The following is a 25154-nucleotide window of genomic DNA, read 5'->3' as shown; positions in this document are numbered from 1 at the left end:
GAGTCCTCTAAGAAGTAGAAGATTTAGACCCCAAAGGAAAGACGTCCTAGAATGAAGTGGGTGGAAGGCATCAACTGCTCCTCGCTTGTAATATGAGAGAAGACACTGGAAGAAGCTTTAGAAAAGAGAGAGTACGAGGATAGGAATGGGTGAAGACTGATGAGGAGGCGAGTGACAGACTTTCTTAACTCCGCCTAACATCTGGTGAGAAATCTTTGGTAGTTGTGTCTATACTATACGAAGACTGCCAATTTTTTTCTCTTTCTGAAGTTCAGCAATACTCTCTCATCTCATCTTCCATTTGTCCTCTTCTTCCAGTTTTCATGCCTTCTCCAGATCCTCTGTCATTTTCTCTAAAGGTTCTAAAATTACCTGCAGATACCATCCATCTACCTCTTTAACATAACCTACAAGAGTCATACATGAGTCATGCCTACCTGTGTGGAACCGGTTATTGTATCCACTAATTTCCCTGTAAACAATAAAATCAGATATATAATAAATAAGATTTTTCCTAAGACAAAAGATCACCTGAAACAATTATATGCTGAAAAAATAAACAACTATTATTCTCAACAGATGTGTGGCTCAAATGCAGAAAAATAAGACAGAATAAGGCCTGTGAGGTATACCGCTCCATCCAATACACAAACATGTTACAAGCGCTACATTGTCCTAGCAAACACAGATGTACAAGAGCACCCACCCACACACACAACCCTCTTCCCCTTTCGGTCAACAACAAAATACCAATGAAATATATTTATATCGAAGTACACATTCCAGCAAAGGAAGTATCCGATGTTATCAATATTCCCTAATCCATGCATGATTTATTAAATATAGACCTCAGTTATCTGCATGTGTGATCATATGAGAGCTGATATTTAGCGACACAAGCTTTGAACGCTGGTTTCATCTAAGCCCCGTTGGTTTTAATGACACTACTCTAAAATGCAACTTTATATTGAATCGTGACTAAACACCAGGGGCCAGATCATGGACAGAACTCTACTCTCTTGTTACACCTCCTGCTTCCTTCATCGAATCTGAACAGCCTACTACATTTCCATTAACAGATATGACAGCGTGAGGGAGCCTGACTGCGTACTTCTAAATGACGCTATGCCGGTGTGAGGGGAGGCCAACAAAGTCTATAATCAGTGTGAGGAACCTAGTTAATCTGTAACTAACGACTCTACGCCAATGTATGGGAGCCGAAAGTCCGTACCACTGATGCTAAGCTGGTGTAGGGGAATTACCTTAATCCATTAGCAATGACGTTACGCTAGTGTGAGGGAATCTAGCTTAGCCTATCAACATTGATGGTAGGTTTGTGTGAGGCGAGCCTCGCCTTCACGTGCACATTATGACCATCCTCGACCATCTGGCACCCAAGAATTTTCACCCTGCCCTGATTAATTTACCCTCAAGCTGTGAACCTTTTTTCCCGCTGTGCACTGAGCAGAAACTTCGTTCGCTTGCAGGTCCTAAAGCCACAAAGAATGTTTTCTGTAACCTGCGTAGCAAAGCTTACGGCACACTGTACAGGAACCTTGTGCGTTATTCTACTCTCGCATATCTTTCTCGCTTTCCCTCACGTCTTGTGTCTATGTGGAAACGCCGTAACTGACCAGGGAACTGTTCAACATCTGAGAATTACAGCTCAAAACTTTTTCCCTTCTAAATCTTGAATAAAATTCACTTTCAAGATCATCACGCGTTTTTAGCTAATTGCAATGGATGGAAAATCTATCACGTTCCTTATATCTATGTGCATGATGCTCATCTAAACAGGTTAAATCATGATATCCTGTTGGCACGAGCCTGTTAACGCGCTCGTATATGCAAACTTGAGCGCCCGCACGCGGAAGCGGCGTCCCCGAAATTAGCGCACGCGCACAATGACGTGGTTGATTTAATACGCACACACGCGCGTGGACACACTCCATCCCCTTCTTTTAAGAGGCGTAGTAGGGGGGAATGGTATTTGATGTGACCAAGATTAATCAAAAGGTCCCAGATTTACAAATGTAAACGTTGGATAACACACCGACCACCGACACCGAAATAAATCATTAATTAGGGTTCACGTCAGTTGATTAGGATCTGATGTTAATCATGGACATCCACCCGTCGGTTTTTTCTGAAGGTCTTTATTAATACATTATTGGAGCTGTTTGTAATGAAGGTGTTTGATGTGGCCCAGCAACATGCTCATATGGAATCCAAAAACCGAGTTTCTGGTTATGTAAACAACGGGGGAGGGGGGATGTTTTAGACTTTAAAAACCAGAGTAGTTAGTGCTTTTTGTGAGAAGATAAACACCATAAAGCACAGTTCGTAACGAACAGAATGGGAATTAATTCTTTCGGGAAACGCAATGGGAATTTCTTTCCATAAACTTTGAAGTTTATGTAGAAACAGCTCAGATTGAGTTGGCATGAATTTTGTTAGGTTCTGCAATATTTCCAAGACTGAAACTATATCAGACATAGACGTTTGTAATTGTAAAAGAAGCTAAATTACATCTTTTCATCAGATATAATATTTTGAGGGGATTAATATTATATGTTGAAACTCTAAAGAATGACTGTCATTCCCTAAAGTTCCTCATCGGTCTCAGCAGTGTGACCAGTATGTCCGTCTGTCGACAACAGAATTATTTCACAAGCATGACGTTACATGGCTCACTGGAGCAATCTCTTTCAACAATCTGAGCCAGAATGTCGTATAAGCACTACGGGAGGTCCCATTTCGAAACAGACCAATAGCAAAGCTTTTCCCTTGCGAATTAAGCTGCAATGTACGTCAGATTTGATAATACAACGGATGATCACAGGCGCAACAAGCTAAAGCGAACATAAATGTAATTAAAGTTTAATCTATCTGATACGCTGCTCCAGTCCGTTCGTTGTTCAGTGGAATAAATATAAAGAATAAAGCATGGCAGTGGGAAGGAGATGAAAAGAGCAGACTTGAAAAATGACATCTGAACCTTTGTTGATCTGTATCGCCAATGACTGGACTGTGGGGCCCACAACAAAGCAGCATGGACAAGGTGCAGCCATTGTTATGACAATACTGGGTATTATAGCCTTTTGTCGTGGTGTATTGCCAAACTATGAGAACCAGTGGTTGTGGCTGAAGGCCAGAACTTGACGACACACACACAAATCGTAGTTGAACCTTGCAACGATGGCGAACCATCAAGAAACACACGAAGAGAATTTACAGCAGCAGTGAGCGCTGTTGTCGATGGCCAACGGCCGAGAGGCGGGTGTGTGGCGGGTATTGAGGGTGACGGGGTCTGTGATGGGGCTCCACCACCATAAATACAGCCATTGTGCTCCCCTTCTGGATAAGAACCTTTGTGTGCATTGTGAATAGGATCCCGTGTCGGGAGAGCCGTGTCAACATTCCTCAACCCGTAGTCGTATTCATATTCACAGTCTTAAAAACTGCATATATATATCTTGCATGAACCTCCATGCCAGAAACTTTACAATGAAGAAAGACAGTGAACTTTGATCTTGAAATACAAGGTTGACCCATTGCAATTATGGTAAAGAGAGAGGCATCAGGTTACAATTACCCCCACCCATGGCCTCCCCTCCCGTTCGTCACCCACTGCGTCTCTGTCTAATAGAACACGTAATTACTTACACGTCGCCTCTGCCGCCCTCGAGACCTACGCCTGACGCAGGAAGTGATTGGAAGAGGAATAGGCAACCGAGGAATAATGGACTGCCCGGGATTAGTGGATGATCGAGTTATTGGTCGCTAAGCTCTTACCTTGCGAAGATCAACGTCCAGTATGTTATTGTGCTGCTTGGTAGAGCCATTCATAGTTGAAGCTTACGATTGTTGAAGGTTGGTACACCGGTGGGAATACCGATAAAATGTGTAGAATGTTGATGAAATTTTTTATGAAACCGATAGTCTGTAGATGTACCTTTTTTTTTTTTTTCTAAAGAAATGATTTTGTAATTGACGATAACGGGAAACTATACACAGCTGAAAACGAAAATTAATATTAGTAGGTATAAGTCACGGAAACATTTCCCTTTATAACCTGAGCAGCTATATATTTGTTAGGTTACTAATAACATTATTTGTCACTTGTACAACACAATAAGCGAGATTAAGTTTGGAGAAAAGGAAGAAAATGGGTTTTGAGCAAAATATAACCGCGAGCTTTGTGAATATTTACCCTTCATTGTAATATATAAAGAAGTCTCGACTTTACAAAAAAAAAAAAAAATTACAGTGGAAAATTACAATGGACTCTATAATTAACCCATTAACTGCTGAGACCAATATATTAAGTTTACCCGCGCGTTGAGCCTTTAAAATGAAATTTTATTTTTTTTACTAAGCTATACTAAATAACATTTCAGTAAAACTGCAGACAGACACGCGGGAGAGGGTTTGTGGGGTGGGTAGAAACTAATGACCTTTGGTACCTACGGACTCCTCACAATGTGTGGAACGCTTATAGTGTGTTGCTTCCTGAAAATCTATGTAGATGACATTAAATGTCTTACTGTCATCATGAATGTTAAATATATCATAAAGCATGGAGATTCTTTGGCCTTAAGCAATATTGTCTGTAACCATGTCAGTGTTACAAAAATGTTTTACATTCCCAAGAATGGGACTGGTCAATAAAAAAAATAATTTGCCACAGCCTCACTGACTTGAACCAAATCACCATTTTTCTGCAGTTAATGGTTCAACTGATTGGATTACATCTCTACTGCTTCAAGCATGAACAGAAAATTCTTAAGAGTTCCTTTTTCCTTTTTCAGCAATAATTGCCTATATTGATGCTTATTTGTTGAAAATTATCCCAGAACCGTTTTCTACAACAGATTCCTGGTGTTACCTGGAACCTTTCCAAAGGCTACTTCTGGTAGCAGGGAAATGAAAACTCCTTTGAAGTGAGAAGTTCTTTGAGAAGACTGTACTCCCAGAGATACAACCTTGCCAAACGTGAGTTCATTCTCGTAGTAACCTTAAGTAGGCAGAGTCCAGTAGCACTTATTGACATTTACCTTGACCTAAAAGGTTTTAATGTGAGTTAGGTATCTTACTTTATTATTTTGGTTATTCTCTTTGAGTATCTTAAAGAGCTATTTCCTTTGACAACAGGCAGTTCTTTTATGTTACTGCTCCATCAGGCTGGATTAGTTGTGGAAAATATGGCATTAATGTTACTTCTAGTCTATATTTGTCTTACTGAAGTTTTACTAAGATACGTCCATATTGTTTTCAATGATGATGTCTTCTCAGCTTTTCATATCAAAAGCAATGCACAGATAATTAAAGTTTGCAATGCTAAAAACAGAGTTGGAATTTCCCTTAAAATCAATCTTTCATTGATTACTTATCCAAAAGTTCTTTTCAATTACATTATAAACAAGTTCATTTGCAGTTAGAATTAAGTTTAATATGCTCATGTTGTGAGTAGGATACTCACAAAAATTGTGATAGGGAAGTTTTAAGCAAGCTGATGTGGAGTCCACAAACACATTTGCTCTCTCATACACATTCCTCTTACTACCATAACTTCTTACCCTGCCATTTCTTATTCGACTAACCTTCATCATACCCAGTAATATGATAATCTATAATATATATAGATTAACAAAAAAAGAAAAATAGATTAACAATACAAAATAACCTAACTGTGGCTCAATATCAAGGTTTGTTGTTTTACACGGTCACAAGCTGTACTTTCTATACTTTGTTTCTGATTCTTTTTTCTCCACATGGTATTTCTACTCTAACTGATTTTCCCTGGTTCTGCCACTAAAACTGATCTTTGGGACTTACACATTCAAATAAGCAGATGAGATCACAGCCAGTACAGGAATCCGAACACTTCTTCATAATCACGAACTAAAATCATCAGTCTTGATGAATACAACTCATAAGCAGCTTATTCCTCATCTTTACTCTTGAAATGGCATCAGAGTTGTTTTAATTATCAGAGGTATCTTATATCAACATTTCCATTAATTTTTTGTTTTTCAAAGTCCACAACCTCACTCTACAATCTGCATTGACAAATTGACTCATTTTGTGACAAATGCCATGGAGGTGAAGTGCAACTTATCCACGAACTGATGAGTGCACCTCCTAAAAGTACAAGATGCAGCAGCCTGGAGCACTAAATTAAAAAAATGTGGGGATCTTATGTCACACTTAAAGTCACACTAACACAGTAGGTGAAAATCCGATGTTCTAGTGACTGCAACGAAAACATCATATGTTACTTTCTGTAGGTTCTGACTTGGTGGGGAATGTTGATTTGCTGAGGTAGTAAGCACATACATGTCTTTCCAGCTGTGTTAAATTAAGAAAATAATGACTTTATTCCATAAATACAAGTTATTAATTAGTACTAGCTAAAATTACCTACATAGATCAATACTATAATATCTTGACTGAGATGTATGTGTACTGGATACATATATCACCTCACAGTAAGTGATAAAATTAAATTTAGAATATACTGATTCTCCTTTTATTTTCTTATGAATATATGGTAATCTTTCATACACTTCTTTATATTCAATGATTTCAGACTAAAAATATACTGAATCTAAAATATTTTATTTTTCTTAATAAAAATAATCATTCATATATTTTTCCTTGTTAGCATATTTAAGGCCATTTCAATTAAAGTGTGCAAGAGAAACACATGCCAAACAAGTAATATTTTATACCATAAAATGTTATTTTTTATATAAAAACATTACTTTCCCAAAATATATAATGTATTTTTCTGTAAGCCAAACAAAAGAAAACTTTAGTAGTAGATGAACTTAATATGTCATCATAGCAAACAGGTAACGGCCATAAAGGCATGGATTCTTAACAAGGAAGCGTGTGCAATGAATGGGTATCAAATCATAAACATCAAGGAGATGAATTAAATTAATCAATATCTGAGTTTGGCTTCTGTCTGTCTGGTATATATACACACATTATATATATATATACATATATATATATATATATATATATATATATATATATATATATATATATATATATATATATATATATACAACCATTATCACCACTCACTCATGAACCAGACATTAAACATATGAGGATGAATTAAGAGAAAACCTGAGAAATCTATTGTAAGTACACTTATGAGAGGCACCACAGCCATATACTGAATGGGTGCAAAGGCAACAACAAGATTACATACCAGAAAAATTAAACACTTGAGTTCAAGATTCTCAACATCATGGAAAATATGCAAAGCTTTATCCACAGCTTCTTGCTGGAAGTTCACATATATGGTGTACCACCAGTTATATTTGTCCTTAAATATGACTACTATAGTTCCACTTTTATTTCTATGTCACAAGCAATTATGAAAATAAATCTCAATTATAAATTAAATATTAACATTTAAAAACATTTTCTGACCACAAGAATAAAACTATTGGCACCACCGGTTTAGTGAAAATAAATATAGGGTATCCCCTAAGTTGTAAAAAAAGCGAAAGTCATGTTCTTCAATAAGAACAACTTGTAAATAAGTACAAAAGTAATTTTTACACCTCCACTGTTGAAGGCGCTGGTGCCACCACTGAAACTTTGTTGGCATCTGGACGAAGACTTGCGGCTCTGCCATTGGACACAGCTCCAGGCTTTGGATTTCTGGGACGCATGATTTTCCCACTTGTGATAAGGCGTCCAAAGCCTTCCTGGTGAGCGAAGGCATAACCAGACCGAATGGAGCGTCGAGATCTGGAAAAAACGTATAATATGGATATTAATGTACATGTTGCATCATATATCATATAATCCCTTGTATCCAAAAAAGAAATTTCAAATGAAGAAATTCTGGTGGGTTTCCGATTTTTCATCCTCACAGCTTCTTTATATAAAAAATGGTTGATTTTATCTCCAATATATATACTAAAGCTAAAGACCAAAATGCAATCTGTTTTCTACTATTACACAATGGCAACATTTACGACACACTATATGTCAAGCACATCCAGGTTAGCTCTCAGCTTACTACTACACCTCTCTCTTCCACTGTCATTCTTTATGAGATCAATCTACCTCATATCACATATCATTCTCTGCCATTCCGTTTCAGTCATGTCCACCCTCTTCCTTCTTCAGCTTTAAAGACCCAAGACACATCCATACAACACTGGTGGGAATTATATCTTCAAACATATCAATCTTTGTCTTACAAGACAGGATCCATCCTTTCACATAATATATAATACACCTAAGACTTGCTTTAGCCCCCGTGGTTCCATCTGTTGCACTATCTACTCCCTGGTATCAAAAGCACTCCACTTCCTCCAGATCTTCCCGTTTCTAACTTAAAATCAACCTATCCTGCTCCATCCCCTTGCCACATATTATTACCTTACTTTTGTCCAAATCTGCTCTCAGCTTTTTCATTTCATAAACTCTCCCAAACTCTCACCAGCTTCTGGAGTATGTAACAAAAGCTGTGTCATCTGCAAACAGCAATGATTCACCCCACTGACTCCCCTACCCCTAGCAAACTGAAGACCTACTCCTTGCCTTAAAAGCCTTACATTCACCTCCATTACCAATCCATCTACAAACATAGACAAACATAATGATGCAGACCCACCTTTTAAAAAAAAACACTTGCCTTACTGTCCTGGCAAAATTTTTTCAATGCATTTCCATTTATCCCAATAATATACATATAATTTTTTTTTTTTTTTTTTTTTTTTTTTGCTTTGTCGCTGTCTCCCGCGTTTGCGAGGTACCGCAAGGAAACAGACGAAAGAAATGGCCCAACGCACCCCCATACACATGCCTTGATTCAATCCACTGACAGCACGTCAACCCCAGTATACCACATCGATCCAATTCACTCTATTCTTTGCCCTCCTTTCACCCTCCTGCATGTTCAGGCCCCGATCACACAAAATCTTTTTCACTCCATCTTTCCACCTCCAATTTGGTCTCCCTCTTCTCCTCGTTCCCTCCACCTCCGACACATATATCCTCTTGGTCAATCTTTCCTCACTCATTCTCTCCATGTGACCAAACCATTTCAAAACACCCTCTTCTGCTCTCTCAACCACGCTCTTTTTATTTCCACACATCTCTCTTACCCTTACGTTACTTACTCGATCAAACCACCTCACACCACACATTGTCCTCAAACATTTCATTTCCAGCACATCCATCCTCCTGCGCACAACTCTATCCATAGTCCACGCCTCGCAACCATACAACATTGTTGGAACCACTATTCCTTCAAACATACCCATTTTTGCTTTCCGAGATAATGTTCTCGACTTCCACACATTCTTCAAGGCTCCCAGAATTTTCACCCCCCTCCCCCACCCTATGATTCGCTTCCGCTTCCATGGTTCCATCCGCTGCCAGATCCACTCCCAGATATCTAAAACACTTTACTTCCTCCAGTTTTTCTCCATTCAAACTTACCTCCCAACTGACTTGACCCTCAACCCTACTGTACCTAATAACCTTGCTCTTATTCACATTTACTCTTAACTTTCTTCTTTCACACACTTTACCAAACTCAGTCACCAGCTTCTGCAGTTTCTCACATGAATCAGCCACCAGCACTGTATCATCAGCGAACAACAACTGACTCACTTCCCAAGCTCTCTCATCCACAACAGACTTCATACTTGCCCCTCTTTCCAAAACTCTTGCATTCACCTCCCTAACAACCCCATCCATAAACAAATTAAACAACCATGGAGACATCACACACCCCTGCCGCAAACCTACATTCACTGAGAACCAATCACTTTCCTCTCTTCCTACACATACACATGCCTTACATCTTTGATAAAAACTTTTCACTGCTTCTAACAACTTGCCTCCCACACCATATATTCTTAATACCTTCCACAGAGCATCTCTATCAACTCTATCATATGCCTTCTCCAGATCTATAAATGCTACATACAAATCCATTTGCTTTTCTAAGTATTTCTCACATACATTCTTCAAAGCAAACACCTGATCCACACATCCTCTACCACTTCTGAAACCTTTGAGTGGAGGGATGGAGTGTGGGGGATTTTGGGTGGTCGGGGCCTGGACATGCAGGAGGGTGGGGGAAGTGCGAGGAGTGGAGTGGGTTGGAGCAATGTGGTGTGCCGGGGTCAACGTGCTGTTGATGGGTTGAGCCGGGGCGTGTGGGGCGTCTGGGTGAACCATGGAAGGTTCTGTGGGGCCTGGATGTGGAGGGGGAGCTGTGGTTTCGGTGCATTATTACATGGCAGCTGGAGACTGAGTGTGGGTGGGTGGGGCCTTTGTTGTCTTTTCCTGGCGCTACCTCGCACACATGAGGGGGGAGGGGGTTGTTGTTTCATGTGTAGCGGGATGGCGATGGGAATGAGTGGAGGCAGACAGTATGAATTGTGTACGTGTGTGTATGTCTGTGTGTGTATATGTATGTGTGCGTTGAGATGTATGGGTGTGTGGACGTGTATGTATATACATGTGTATGTGGGTGGGTTGGGCCATTCTTTCGTCTGTTTCCTTGCGCTACCTTGCTAACGTGGGAGACAGCGACAAAGCAAAATAAATAAAATAAATCTATATATATATATATATATATATATATATATATATATATATATATATCCCTGGGGATAGGGGATTAAGAATACTTCCCACGTATTCCCTGCGTGTCGTAGAAGGCGACTAAAAGGGGAGGGAGCGGGGGGCTGGAAATCCTCCCCTCTCGTTTTTTTTTTTTTTTTTCCAAAAGAAGGAACAGAGAATTGGGCCAGGTGAGGGTATTCCCTCAAAGGCCCAGTCCTCTGTTCTTAATGCTACCTCGCTAACGCGGGAAATGGCGAATAGTTTAAAAGAAAAAAGAAAAAATATATATATATATATATATATATATATATATATATATATATATATATATATATATATATATATATATATATATATATATATATATTTTATCTATTATGCTTTGTCGCTGTCTCCCGCATTAGCGAGGTAGCGCAAGGAAACACGTATCACCTCATACCATCACTTGCTACCCATTTTCATATGTCCACAACTCACCTTCCCCATGCTACACACTTGGTCAGCTTCTTTAAGTGCTTTCCACTCCTTTCCCAATCCTACAGTTTCATTTACTATCACCTTATGCCAATCTTCACTTAAAGCATCTAAGTATCTGCACATAAACCTCTTTGCCAATTCATCCATGCATACTTATGTAAGAGAATTTACACTTGTATTTGGCCTATTTTTCAGTGTGGTCAAAATGTAAAACTTATTTCAAAATCTATCATGTTTATTCATTCACCATGAACTGGATTGAAAATAAACAGACAATAAAAGAAATTCCCTATATCTATCACAACCTTAATTTATTTATAGTTAGCCTGTAATATAACATTCTTACCTTCTTGCGGATGGGGTTCGCATCATATCATGTTCAGTGCGTTTACTAGCCATCTTTGCATCATGGCGCTGTTTAAACCTCACTTTATCTGAGAGAGTTGGAGCAACATCAACCCAGTAGAAGCGCCATGCCATGACAGGCAGCATTAGTATCACAAGAGTCAACAGTGAAGTGAAGTAGAACACTGGCTCTCCCATAGCCTAAAAAACACAGTAATCATTCTCAGTCTTCACCAATATTACATCACTTCACACTTACTATTCTCCCATGATGGAAAATGATTGTCATTTCAGGTTTTTCATGCAAAGATTAGTTGAGTCATAAAAAGTAAAGTATTCTGTCAACTTTTCTTCTAGGCATGACTATAACTACCATTATAAGTGTATCCACCTAAAAGTCATGTATACAAAGTGATCCCACACAAAATATGTGGCCTGTTGGATGAGATAAGTCATTTGAAGAATTATTTATGAAACAAAGTCACCTCGCCATTCTCTAATATCATTGTGGGATCACTTGTTCCATGTAATTTCATAATTTCAAGTCCAAAGGTCAGTGGCCTGCATCTGACTTTGAGTGAGTCTCTGGCATAAATATGACGTAATTCCTGGCCCTCCGCTAAAGCTAGCAGAAGAGGGCCTGAATCTGCTAGTTATTTGCAATTTAGCAACAAATACTGAATGATATAATTCAGGGGGTGACACATACAAGAACAGTACAGATAATATGATATGCTTCTCTCAAATAGCTCACTTCTACAGCCTGGATAACTGACCTCTGTGACTCCTTCCATGCCCATGTTTTGGCTACATAGGTCAGGGTTAGGAGGGCTATGCTGTCCCTTAATCTTTTCTTCACATCCATACTTACGCCTCTACTCTATATTACTCTATCAAAGGACTCAATAATTCTTCTACCCTATACCGCTCTCTCCCTTATCCTGGATTATCTGTAGCCATATGCATTGAGATCTGCACATGGGAGTGTTTTTGTCACAAATATGATTACTAGTGTTTTATATCCAAAAAATCTATTGTCTTGTATGAGTAACACATCATCGAAAATTACTGCACAACATCAGGGCAGAGATATTGTAAAGGCTTCCATGATGTCTCCCACAACATATAATAACCAGTATATGGAAAAATTGAGGCTGTAGTGTCAGAGAGCAATGCATGGGGTAAACTACAAACATAAATATTATTCTTGTATAGTAGGGTTACAATATAGTAGTATATATAAGTACTAAAAAGCTACCAAAAAAGGTACCAATGGCAGTAGGGAAACATGCTATATCATGACATCCATTTCCATGTAAATTAGGGGAAAAAAAGGGTTGTCAAAGTCTTATGATGGAATGAAGATGTAGGTTACCTTTGCCAGTGCACCAACGTAATCTCCACCAAGGACATAATTGTAGAAATACTGAAGGAGCAAGTAGAAAATAAGAGAACCCCAGATGGTGATGTGGTTAAACAAGGTCCAATAGGATGTGTCCAAGCAAATCTGAAAAAATAACCAAAGTTTTGCTATGTTAATGAAAACCTTTACAATTTTTCAATTACTGTACGCAAATGGTAAGCTTTCACTATATTAATATCAGTATTCCACAGGTAGCAAACATCTTCATGCACTTACAGTACACATTTTGCAGTGAGAATAACACAATGCAAGATATCTGAATAGTGACACATTACAAATAAAACCATATTTTCATTATCCCTATTATAATACTGGAAGCTGAGGAATTTTGCATCTTTCAAATACCTTTCAAAGCCAATTACTGCAATCTAGGGCCATGAATAACAACAGCAAATAAAAGCAGGCGAATTTTCAAGAGGAAAACCCTAGCTTTGAAATTCAACATGACAGTGTGAGAAGAAACTTTTAAGATTTAGCAAGATACAACAATCAGTTACTCAGAGTGGTAGAGACTGAATGTACTTTTTCAAAAGGTAAAAAAACTGAAGTGTTTTCACTTGAAGGTAGCTGTAAGATTTAAAGTCTTTAGGTGGTACATTCAGTTCAATACATTTGACCTTCACATGCAAGAGCTTCAAATGCTTTGACCTATAATGCATGAGGAATATTCTATAAATCTTTTAATCTAAAGGCCACTGATGAAAATTACAAACTTGTTTTTCTCAGTTCAAATTAAATTTACATCCACTTGATCATTTCATTGTAATTCCTTATATACTAGTGAGCACATAGGCATTTCACTACCTTGCATGACTAAGTGATGAGCATCATAGATTCCTCAATAACAAATATGAAAAATAGAAATGCATGCCATGAACAAACCACAAGCAATAGCTTAGCAACTTCTCCATCTTCTGAAATTATAATCTATATTAGTTGGAGGTCATTTGGTTGACAGTGGGCAAGCACCAACCAGGGAGGTCCTGTCACCTGGGATTCAGTAGTAGTTACAGTGGTCCAGTGAGGCAGTACCACAGCAGCAATCATGTTCCCCTCCCTGGCCCAAGTTGTCTTCTTTCATCTCTGCTTCATGCACAAGTAAGTTGCTGGAACTTAATCTACGAACACAATCTTTCTTTCCATCTCTCACATAACACTTGACAACATGTAATTCACATGATTCTTTATACTAAATCATAAATTCCTTTATCCCTAGGGAGTGAGAACGTTTTTCACATATCTTCTGCATGTTGTAAGAGGCTAAAATCCTCTCCTTCTTGTACTATCACTTTCCAAAAAAGGGATAAAGTAGAAAGCCAAGCAAGGATTTCTCTTTAAAGGCTCAGGCTGGGATGTCTGACTGCATGTGGATGAGATGAGAATTGAGTGAAACTAAATTGAAAGGAAAGGGGGGTAGAATGGTATGGGAATGCCTAGGGCGTAAAGTCTGGAGGAGGTGACACTTTTGATGAAGTGTAAGGAACTAAGTTCAATACTGATGTGAGTAAGAATGAAAATAGACCATGAAAGGTGGGTAACTGTTAATGCTTATGCATCTGACAATAAGAGGATTAGGGAAGAAATAGGTGCTTTTTTGGGGGGAGTTGAATGAGGGCTTCAACAATTCTGATGTAAGGAACTAAATCCTGGTGCTAGGGAATACGACTGCAAGAGTTGGTGATGTGGCAGTTGAGGGTTTAGGGGGTAAAGGGTATCCAGCATAAATGAAAATGGGAAACAGCTCGTTTAGCTGGAAATATAACATTAAATAGGTGAATTATATCATTTTAGTTACTGCCTGCAGCACAATGAACATTCAAAATCCTCTCAAAAGACTGGGTTTCATATTTTAGATATATGGCTATTATAAAAATCAGTGGGTTGACATACCTGCATAGTGACCACAATGACAAGGATTGTGGCTACAACACTACCAAATGTCTGTTGGTCAGCCATACTACGTCCCTCTTGGTCCATACCATTATAGTAGGCTCCTGTGTTAAAAATACTATGGATTACACACTTTCGGTCATTAGTTCAAAGCAAAGACTACACTTCCTTCATACTCATAAAAGGCAGAAAACTTTAGATTACTTACAAACCATTCTGTTGAATATGGTATATGACCACAGAAGTTGGATGATAGATGAGACATTTCTTAACATAGGAGTCTTCTCTATAAATATACAATGGGGTCGAGTGATATTGGCCTAAAGGCCTACAGCTTTCCAGAGGGATTCAGCATTACTGATGTGCAAAGACACTCAGGTTGTGTCAACCAGAATATCACTTGAATACATACTGTAACACTTGTAAGCATTTATGGCTGAGGTGAGACAGGCAGATGAAAATGAAGGGTAATGGCCAATGAGAAAATGCCAGCAGTGGATGCAAAAATTATAACTTTTTTTCACCATGTCATAACCATAAAGTTTACTCTATTTTCATCATTAAACCAAATCTCTCTCTCAAGAAATGCTTACATTATAAGGTTTAATGGGTATGTTGAAGCAGAAATAAATCTTTGATCTTTATACTATCAAATGAAATATTGCTTAAACTCAGTTATCATTTAATGTCCAAGTCCTTTCAATATAAATGTTAAAATAGTCTTATCATACTACAACATGAACTGTACAAAATGTGCGAGGTGAAAACGTGAAAACATCAACTATGTGTATGACACGCTAAACTGATTAAAAAATTCCAGGCAGTACTTACCATTCTATGAAATCATAATACAGATACCTTCAGAGGGTTATAATTTCTTTTGTTTTAAGACTTACATTTTTAGTGAGAAAATAAAGACTGTTACCAAGATATTTTGTTAATACTGTACATGTCAAGCATTATGTCTTACCGAATTCCAGGGCTGCTTAAATTCTTTGATGACATTTCATTCACAACATTACTTACCAAATGGTATGAAGAACAGGACACAAGAAGTGATAAATCCATGAACAGCAGACCTGAAGAATTCTTTCTTATTGAACAGAGCATTCTTGAGGCCAGGAGTGTAGAGTTTTGGGAATTTGATACTGCTCTTAGCATTAACATCTTGTTCAAAGATACCCAGAGCCAGGACGGGCATCGATGTGTAGAACAGGTTATACACCGATATAAACATGGGGTCAAACAGTGTCTGTGTTTGGGAGAGAGAAAACAAAATACCTAATAGCGTGTAAGTGAAAAAATGCAAAAGGATCTAGTGTCAGCTAGACCTCTAAGTGTATATAAGAAGTAATTTGCCCTTTCTACTTATGCAAAATCATGTGTTTATAACACTGGACTATTCACAAATAATGAAGAAAAGTGATCATAAATACTGTGGGGATAACCCAAGGACAAATTACTATCTTGGAGGAATAAGAAAACACCACAGCAATACAAATCAAATCAAAGCTTGCATCTCTAACTAAACAAGGGTGTTCAGAATATTTATACACATACCATGTGGTTTCTGAAAAGTTAAATATGATAACATTTCTAATATTCTCACGCCACGAAGATTTGTGTTGATAATTAGACACAAGTCATGCACAATAAGATAATTTGTGACTTACTTCCAGCCTGATCATTCCAATATAAATATCGTATGACCCAATACAGTAAAAAGTAACAATGTTTGGACAGTTGCTTTGTGCCGTGTATACACAAGTTTTGTGGACACATCTAGTTTGATGAGTGTCATGGATTTTACACACACAGATCTTTCAAATAACAACCGTGGGATTTATCACAATGTTTTAACACATTCTCCAAATCTTTACAGGTGTGTAAGGACAAATTAAGGTGAGAAAAGTAAAACACCAATGTGAATAAATGGTGACAGGTGGGGTGAACACTGCACAGTGAAACATGACGGACGCTCACATACCACCAACACTCACCATAAGGGATGAATAATATGAGGAAGGAGGTTACTGCACCATGAATGGCACTCCACATAAAAACACGTTTATTAAAAAAGAGGTTGTTGTGACCAGGAGTGTAGAGTTTGGGAAAGCGACGACTATAATAATCATCAACATCTTGATCCATGATGCCCAAACACAGGACAGGAAGTGAGGTATAAAAAAGATTGTAGGTTGATATAAAGAAAGGATCATACACAGTCTGAAACAGGAAACAAAACAGGATGAAAGTACAACTCACTCTTTCATAATCAACAATGGCCATTCATTCCACCATGAATAACTATCACTCTGTGAGAAATAATAAAAGCATAACAATAATTTTGTAATAATGGCAGTGAATATTTTGAATCTCGTCTGGCTATTCTTTGATTGCAAAGACATTCAGGTATTTAGAACTTCATTAAGGATAATAACCATTCTGTCTACCAGCCTATCTACTTTCCATCTTTTAATCACCAATCATCTTACAAGAGTTTCTTCATTGGGTGGAAGTTCTCATGTCTTTTAATTATTCATACTAAGCAAGTAGAAGATAAATTCCTCACTTTTTTACAACTACATCTATATATAAGTACATATTCAACAATGAATACCAGATGGATCATCATTCAATAGTGATGAAATACAACTTCAGCATTTAAAAATAAAACAAAATTATTTTTCAATCTTCAATACATAAGAATGAGCATTCAAAAACATTCAAAAGCTATATGATCACCAACTGTTAATATATCATTTAATGCAAGAAATTTAACTTTCACTTGCTTAGCTTAGTTTTCATCTTTTCATACCAGATCGCTCTTTCCTGCCACAGTAAGGGAGTGTCAAGAACACAAGACTAAGCCTTGACGGAAAAAATAAGAAAATGGGAAAAAGATAATGTTAATACTAACTGATTTAAAAAAAATGAAATCTTCAAACACAGATGTTTAGTATAAAACTAGCACAGACAGAAAATCTCCAGTTCAAATTCCTTTGGACTAAGCAGTGTTTAGATTTCATATCATAGATACCAATCTTTCCAGCAGGGTTTTCTGATTTTTATAAGCTAATTGCTTATAACATATACAGGCATAAACTTATAAAATATCTACTTTTATCCATTTATCATACTTACCAAAATCCTTCTTCATCCCCACTTCTAAATAGTGTGTGTAAACCAAGGCTGAGTTTAGCAAGTATATCTAAAATGAAGCAACAGAGGTTAGAAGCTTATTCTAAGCCATTATGAGGCCAAAGCAAAGGGAAAACAAAAGGTATAACTGGAAAAATCATCAACCACTACAACCTAATATTTAAACTTTAGATACTCATGCATCAATTTAGCATGAATCTTAAATCCATGGGCATTTGGATTTTGAATGTTTGCATTATATGGATCTGTGGACTTGAGATTTTCTATCTTCAGTAGCAAAAAGAGATGGAAGTCTATATGCACCTGCATTATTGTAAAACTGCTTGAATTTCTGAAATCTGTAAAACCTTTCTTACTCATTGTGTACCTAATGATTTTCGTTCATTATGAAGAAAATGCAAAAACACAAAAAGCCCTCACTTAGACTGCAATAGAAAAGCAAACAACCTCCTCAGCATGCTAGGAAAGCTTTCCCCAAAACAAGACCTTTCAGCTTAATACCAAAGCCAAGAGGTAGGGTTTCTTGAAGGGCACTCTTACAATATGCAAAAGTGGTGTCCAATGAGCATGAGAGATTTTCAAGGATACCTCTAGTGAAGTAAGTGTTAAATCTTTTAACCCTTAGTAATTCCAGTGAGTAAGTGCTGGCCTTCCTCACCTTTTGCTAATCATCCATCCATTGTAACGGCAGCTCATTTGTTTTGGGTCTGTCTTCAGCCAGACAACAGGCAGTTCAAAGTTCACAGTTCCCAGGCATCAACCCAAAAATTATTTCAGTCTGTGCACAGATAAGTTCTTGAAAAATGAGAGGGGAAGGCAAAACAGAAAGAGAAATCCTTGTAGGGCATCAGCTTGTAAGGAAAAGCATTTTTAATTTTCAACTCTTACATTTCTGTCCTTGCGGTCTGTTCCCTTAGCATTTAAGCACACCTATATGAAGGAGAAAGGTTTAGAGAAAACTTTCAGATAAGGAAACTAAAACCAAAAGTAAAAATAATTACCTTCAAGGGTGATTAAGAGGGACACTAAAATGTCTCCCCTGAAGAATGGGTCCTAAGGGCCATGAAGGGTATATATACATTTACACTAAGGTATCATCTGACAAAGGGAGTAACTGAGTGCCAAAGACTCCTTTTCTTCATTCCCTCCAACAGAAAGCTTCCTCACAGCCCAAGCTGAGTCAATAAAATGAGCTCCTTAATCCAGTTAGGAATGTTTCTCATGAAAAGGGGTTTTAATGTTCCAGAATACAGAAATAAATGGTCCCCCCCCCCATACAGTCTCCACTGAAGTCCAAAAGGTCACTACGAGAGAGATGATGACAATAGGGTTATTCATGGATCTAATAAAATAATGTAGCTCTATCTTTTGCCAAAACTCTAAGATTAGAGTACACTTAATCCATAAGGGCTTGTCAAAAATAGAAGATTCTTGTGTCTGGAAACATTGTGCAATCAATTAACTCTCCTTCCAGAGCCCAAGGATACAATAAAAAGTTTTTATAAGGAGACAATGTGGAGCTAGAATCCTAGAAAAACTACACGACTGAATAAGAACACAAAAAGCCCTCACTTAGACTGCAATAGAAAAGCAAACAACCTCCTCAGCATGCTAGGAAAGCTTTCCCCAAAACAAGACCTTTCAGCTTAATACCAAAGCCAAGAGGTAGGGTTTCTTGAAGGGCACTCTTACAATATGCAAAAGTGTTACTAGCTTTATTCTTGTAGTGGAAAAGGTTACAGATCATTGACCATAGGGCTTTCGTCATATCTGAGACATTGAACTCTTCAAGAATGAACTGAAAGGCATTCCAGACCAATGGGAACTGTTTTTCAGTTGAAAGATGAATGTTGTGTTAAAGGTCATCATTTTCCAAACCTTTAACTGTAGAAATCTTTGAGAAAATCCATACATGTAAATTCTTGAATCTAGAACTTTCAGTTCGAGGTACCCCCACAAAAAGGCTGGGTATCAGCAAAGGAGTATAGCACAGCTGAAGAATATCCGGCACCAGGATTGTTCAACCAATATTGGGGCTACCAACACTGATAAACCCCCAAAACCATATAATTTGAGAAGAACCTTTCCCAGATGCTGTACTGGGGTAAACGAGAAATGTGGTTCCAATAATTCCAATCCAAAGACACAACATCTGTTGCAACTGCCTCATGTATAAAACTGGAGATGCATATGCTGGTAGTAATGGGATGGTTCTTGTGGCAATGAGATCCACCTAGGGTGTCACTCCTATGGAAAGGATCCAAGTAAATGCCTCCTTCCCTATAAACATTTATTTCTGTTGGCATTGTGTTTAATCTTGTGAGGGCATCTACTAATACATCACATACTCCTTGGAGTTAAGAAGCTTCCAAAGGAAGTACATTAGAGTACCTGTGAGTGTTTCGTTTTTGCTAATTCTAAATGAATGAGGGATTTGCAAGATCTTTGTTCATAAGGCAGCTGACAAGTTAACACAGTACAAGATCCATTGAAGTGATTCAATCATCTCTCTCTTATCTTTTTACTGTCATGGATATTATACTGTCAAGCCATACTGTGTAACAATGCATAAATAGATATATAATGATGGTGTATAATGTTTTTAGCAAGTGTTTACAAGTGGGCGGATTGGGCCTGTTTCACATTGCTATAATTCTATGTTTCTGATGAGCACTAAACAGTTGGCAACATGGGCTGCTTGACATCCTTTTAAATCCACCCCTTTCATTTTTTCTACCCATTTACAATATCTTTCATCGACATACATGAAAAGAGCAAAAGCTATGTTAAACTTGAGGAAGCTTATGCCATACTGTCAGCATCAGATTATAAACACTCTACTTTCATATTTCTTCTTTTTGTTTCAGATGTTTGCTATCAGATGTTGTTATGAAATATCAATGCCAGGTATAGAAACTTTATAATTTTCCCTTCATAATAAAATGTACGATGCCAACTGCTTATGGGTATCAGATGTGACAATGTAAGCTGAGCAGTGGCTTCTTTTTATCAAAAACCTAATCATCATCCTCACTTCTCATTATTTGATATAATGAAATGAAAAAATAAATTACCTTTTTCTTCTCAAATAGGCAGCCATAAAAAAAGTCTGTACTATAAAAAAAGAAATACTCAACCAAATCAAGAATTTTACAACTTGAAGAAATCTTTTTTTTCATACCTGTTTGCAATCTACCACCTTAATGAGGTAACATTAAGAACAAACTTTTAAACCTAAAACTAATTAACATACTTGAAAGGACTTTACCTGAGCTGAGAATGCCACAAAGAAGGCAAACCAGAAGTGGCATAACGTAAAGGCAAAATTCTTGTAGAAGAAATATCTGAGGAACTTGCACATACGGTAGTATGACCACCGTCCATGCACAAGTAAAAGCCGCTCCAGAAATCTGAACTGAGCTATAGAATAGTCTGAAGCCAGTACAGCTTGTAAGCCTTCTTGGCCAGAGATGCCTACACCAATATGGGCAGCTGGAAAATAAAATAATATATAAATACCTGCACCAATACACCTCCTACCCTAATCACAAACTAACAAACTACCAACTCTCCAGTAAAAAAAAAAAATTTACACCTGCCTCACAGTTAAGTAACCTCTACTCACAGATCCCCCCAAACCAAACATATATAATACTGACAAAATATACACTCAAATAACCTAAGCACTAGACACAACTAGCACTAAACAACTGACCTCCCAGCTCAGTGTTAAATTCCAACCAGTGTTAACCAGTGTTAAATTCCAGAAACCACATTCAGCAGACAAACAAGAGTGATATCCTCCCATCTATGCTGTGGGCATCACCCACCACTACAACTACAACACTACAAGCACCATTGCAACATATCACAAGAACCTTCACTGAAAATCTTTTCCATTCCATCCTTCCACCTCCAATTTGGTTACCCAGTTCTCCTTGTTCCCTCCACCTTTGACACACATTTCCTCTTTGTCAGCCTTTCCTCACTCATTCGTTCCATATGTCAAAACCATTTCAACACACTCCCTTCTGCTCTCTCAACCACACTCTTTTCATTACCACATATCTCTCTTACCCTTTCATTTCTTACTCGATCAAACAGCCTCACACCACACAGTCCTCAAACATTTCATTTCCAATACACCCACCCTCCTCCATACAACCCAATCTACAGCCCATGCCTTGCAACCATATAATGTTGTTGGAACTACTATTACTTCAAACATACCCATTTTTGCTCTTCGAGATAACGTTCTCTCTTTCCACACATTCTTCATGACTCCCAGATATCTATAGCCACGAGGAAACATGTTTTCCCAAGTGCACTTTCATGTAAAGATCACATCATCAGGGGAGATGCAAGGATGAGATAGAAGACTTAGAACAGTCAGTTGATATACAAGGAAGGAATGAAGCTAAGACACCATTTGTAAACAAGTGTTTCCAGTTGGTGGTGTTTGGGTTGGTGGTGATCGCTAACATGAAAATAGATTTTTAGCAGGAAGATAACTTATCTTTATAAATTGTATAATAAATCTATGTTACCCTTAGCATGATACAAAATTCATCCTGAACAGATCAGCAGAATAAATAAGAATTAAGAAATAATAAAAAGGAGGAGGGAGGTTGAAATGTAAGGGAAAGTCAGACTTGAGTTGCCCTTGGTTACCATAAAGCAGTACTGGGGAAGAAAAAAAGTTATGTGAATCACTTGGTGTAGAAATATAAAAAAATTCAACACACTAATTAAGCCTTACTTTTGATCATGGAAACATCATTAGCACCATCTCCAACAGACAGTGTTACAGCCTTTTTGTAGCGCTTCACTAAATCTACCACCATAGCCTTCTGTAGTGGAGTTACACGACAGCAAATCACTGCCTTACCTGAAGCAAATCAAAGCAAATGCATAGCTATGATATATCTATGTATAATTATTATTATTATTATACTTTGTCGCTGTCTCCCGCGTTTGCGAGGTAGCACAAGGAAACAGACGAAAGAAATGGCCCAACCCACCCCCCCCATACACATGTATATACATACATCCACACACGCAAATATACATATCTACACAGCTTTCCATGGTTTACCCCAGACGCTTCACATGTCTTGATTCAATCCACTGACAGCACGTCAACCCTGGTATACCACATCGCTCCAATTCACTCTATTCCTTGCCCTCCTTTCACCCTCCTGCATGTTCAGGCCCCGATCACACAAAATCTTTTTCACTCCATCTTTCCACCTCCAATTTGGTCTCCCTCTTCTCCTTGTTCCCTCCACCTCCGACACATATATCCTCTTGGTCAATCTTTCCTCACTCATCCTCTCCATGTGCCCAAACCACTTCAAAACACCCTCTTCTGCTCTCTCAACCATGCTCTTTTTATTTCCACACATCTCTCTTACCCTTACATTACTCACTCGATCAAACCACCTCACACCACACATTGTCCTCAAACATCTCATTTCCAGCACATCCATCCTCCTGCGCACAACTCTATCCATAGCCCACGCCTCGCAACCATACAACATTGTTGGAACCACTATTCCTTCAAACATACCCATTTTTGCTTTCCGAGATAATGTTCTCGACTTCCACACATTCTTCAAGGCCCCCAGGATTTTTGCCCCCTCCCCCACCCTATGATCCACTTCCGCTTCCATGGTTCCATCCGCTGCCAGATCCACTCCCAGATATCTAAAACACTTCACTTCCTCCAGTTTTTCTCCATTCAAACTCACCTCCCAATTGACTTGACCCTCAACCCTACTGTACCTAATAACCTTGCTCTTATTCACATTTACTCTTAACTTTCTTCTTCCACACACTTTACCAAACTCAGTCACCAGCTTCTGCAGTTTCTCACATGAATCAGCCACCAGCGCTGTATCATCAGCGAACAACAACTGACTCACTTCCCAAGCTCTCTCATCCCCAACAGACTTCATACTTGCCCCTCTTTCCAAAACTCTTGCATTTACCTCCCTAACAACCCCATCCATAAACAAATTAAACAACCATGGAGACATCACACACCCCTGCCGCAAACCTACATTCACTGAGAACCAATCACTTTCCTCTCTTCCTACACGTACACATGCCTTACATCCTCGATAAAAACTTTTCACTGCTTCTAACAACTTTCCTCCCACACCATATATTCTTAATACCTTCCACAGAGCATCTCTATCAACTCTATCATATGCCTTCTCCAGATCCATAAATGCTACATACAAATCCATTTGCTTTTCTAAGTATTTCTCACATACATTCTTCAAAGCAAACACCTGATCCACACATCCTCTACCACTTCTGAAACCACACTGCTCTTCCCCAATCTGATGCTCTGTACATGCCTTCACCCTCTCAATCAATACCCTCCCATATAATTTATCAGGAATACTCAACAAACTTATACCTCTGTAATTTGAGCACTCACTCTTATCCCCTTTGCCTTTGTACAATGGCACTGTATATTTATCTATGTATAAATATACAGTTTTTCAATCACACACACTGAAACAAAAAATTCTTGAAACACATGGACCAGAGTCTAACAATTTCATTTTTTAACGAAGGCACATGAGAGTGTATTTGGAGTGTGTCAGAGTGGATTTAGATGGTTATCTTCGATTTAATAATGAAAAGGAGTTAAGGTGGTTTCTATAGGATGCAGGACTATGTGAATAAAATAAAAATACTAAGTGGGAGTAGAAGCTTAAGGAGGATGTTATGGCAAATAACATAAGTACCTAAGAAAAAATAAGAAAAGATTTTGCCTGTCGCTGGGCTAGCATGTAGCATTCACTGTGTATTCTGTTTGCTTCACAATACTGCTCTTTCTTGGGTTTACCAATAATGGAGTCTAACCACTTGTCCAGTCTTCTTTGGAAGGTTTTAGTACTCATTCCATACACATTTTCACTTTCAGTGGGCAAACCATATGAACCACCATCTTTTCCACCTGGTGCCTTTGAGATATACTGTGCAGCTAATATCTACTCCTTCCATTTCTAGTATTTGATTATGGTATGTTTTTCTACCTTCTTTAATCTGATGCTGGATAAAAATTTTGATATATTTTTCCTTCTCTCTAGCCCAAACAGCTTAAGTTCTGTCAATGTTTTATGACATCATTTTTCATTTGTTAACCAAGATGGAAGATCTTACAAACGTTTTGTGGGGAGGAAAGCTTACAGAAGTAATGAGATGTTTCTATCAAGAGTGTAAG

The 25154-nt window shown here is 38.1% G+C and overlaps 1 protein-coding gene across 11 annotated transcripts in view; it reads right to left on the bottom strand.

The window, feature by feature from the left end:
* Nucleotides 1–6518: 6518 nt before the first annotated feature.
* The window catches only part of ATP8B (ATPase phospholipid transporting 8B), a 268417-nt gene continuing 249781 nt past the window's right edge, over nucleotides 6519–25154 (bottom strand). For all 11 annotated transcript variants that reach the window (XM_071657803.1, XM_071657799.1, XM_071657800.1 and 8 more), the window contains 7 exons: nucleotides 22674–22802; nucleotides 21183–21406; nucleotides 15779–16004; nucleotides 14753–14856; nucleotides 12815–12946; nucleotides 11441–11640; nucleotides 6519–7776 (listed from right to left, as the gene is read on the bottom strand). In XM_071657803.1, coding sequence (XP_071513904.1) covers nucleotides 7581–7776; nucleotides 11441–11640; nucleotides 12815–12946; nucleotides 14753–14856; nucleotides 15779–16004; nucleotides 21183–21406; nucleotides 22674–22802 — 1211 coding nt within the window. In that variant the 3' untranslated portion in view covers nucleotides 6519–7580. The remainder of the gene's footprint in view (nucleotides 7777–11440; nucleotides 11641–12814; nucleotides 12947–14752; nucleotides 14857–15778; nucleotides 16005–21182; nucleotides 21407–22673; nucleotides 22803–25154) is intronic.

Source organism: Panulirus ornatus, chromosome 65 (assembly GCF_036320965.1).
Source record: "Panulirus ornatus isolate Po-2019 chromosome 65, ASM3632096v1, whole genome shotgun sequence".
In the NCBI taxonomy this organism is placed as follows: Eukaryota; Metazoa; Arthropoda; class Malacostraca; order Decapoda; family Palinuridae; genus Panulirus; species Panulirus ornatus.
The sequence above is the reverse complement of the archived record's forward strand: the minus strand, read 5'-3'. Positions and strand labels throughout refer to the sequence as shown.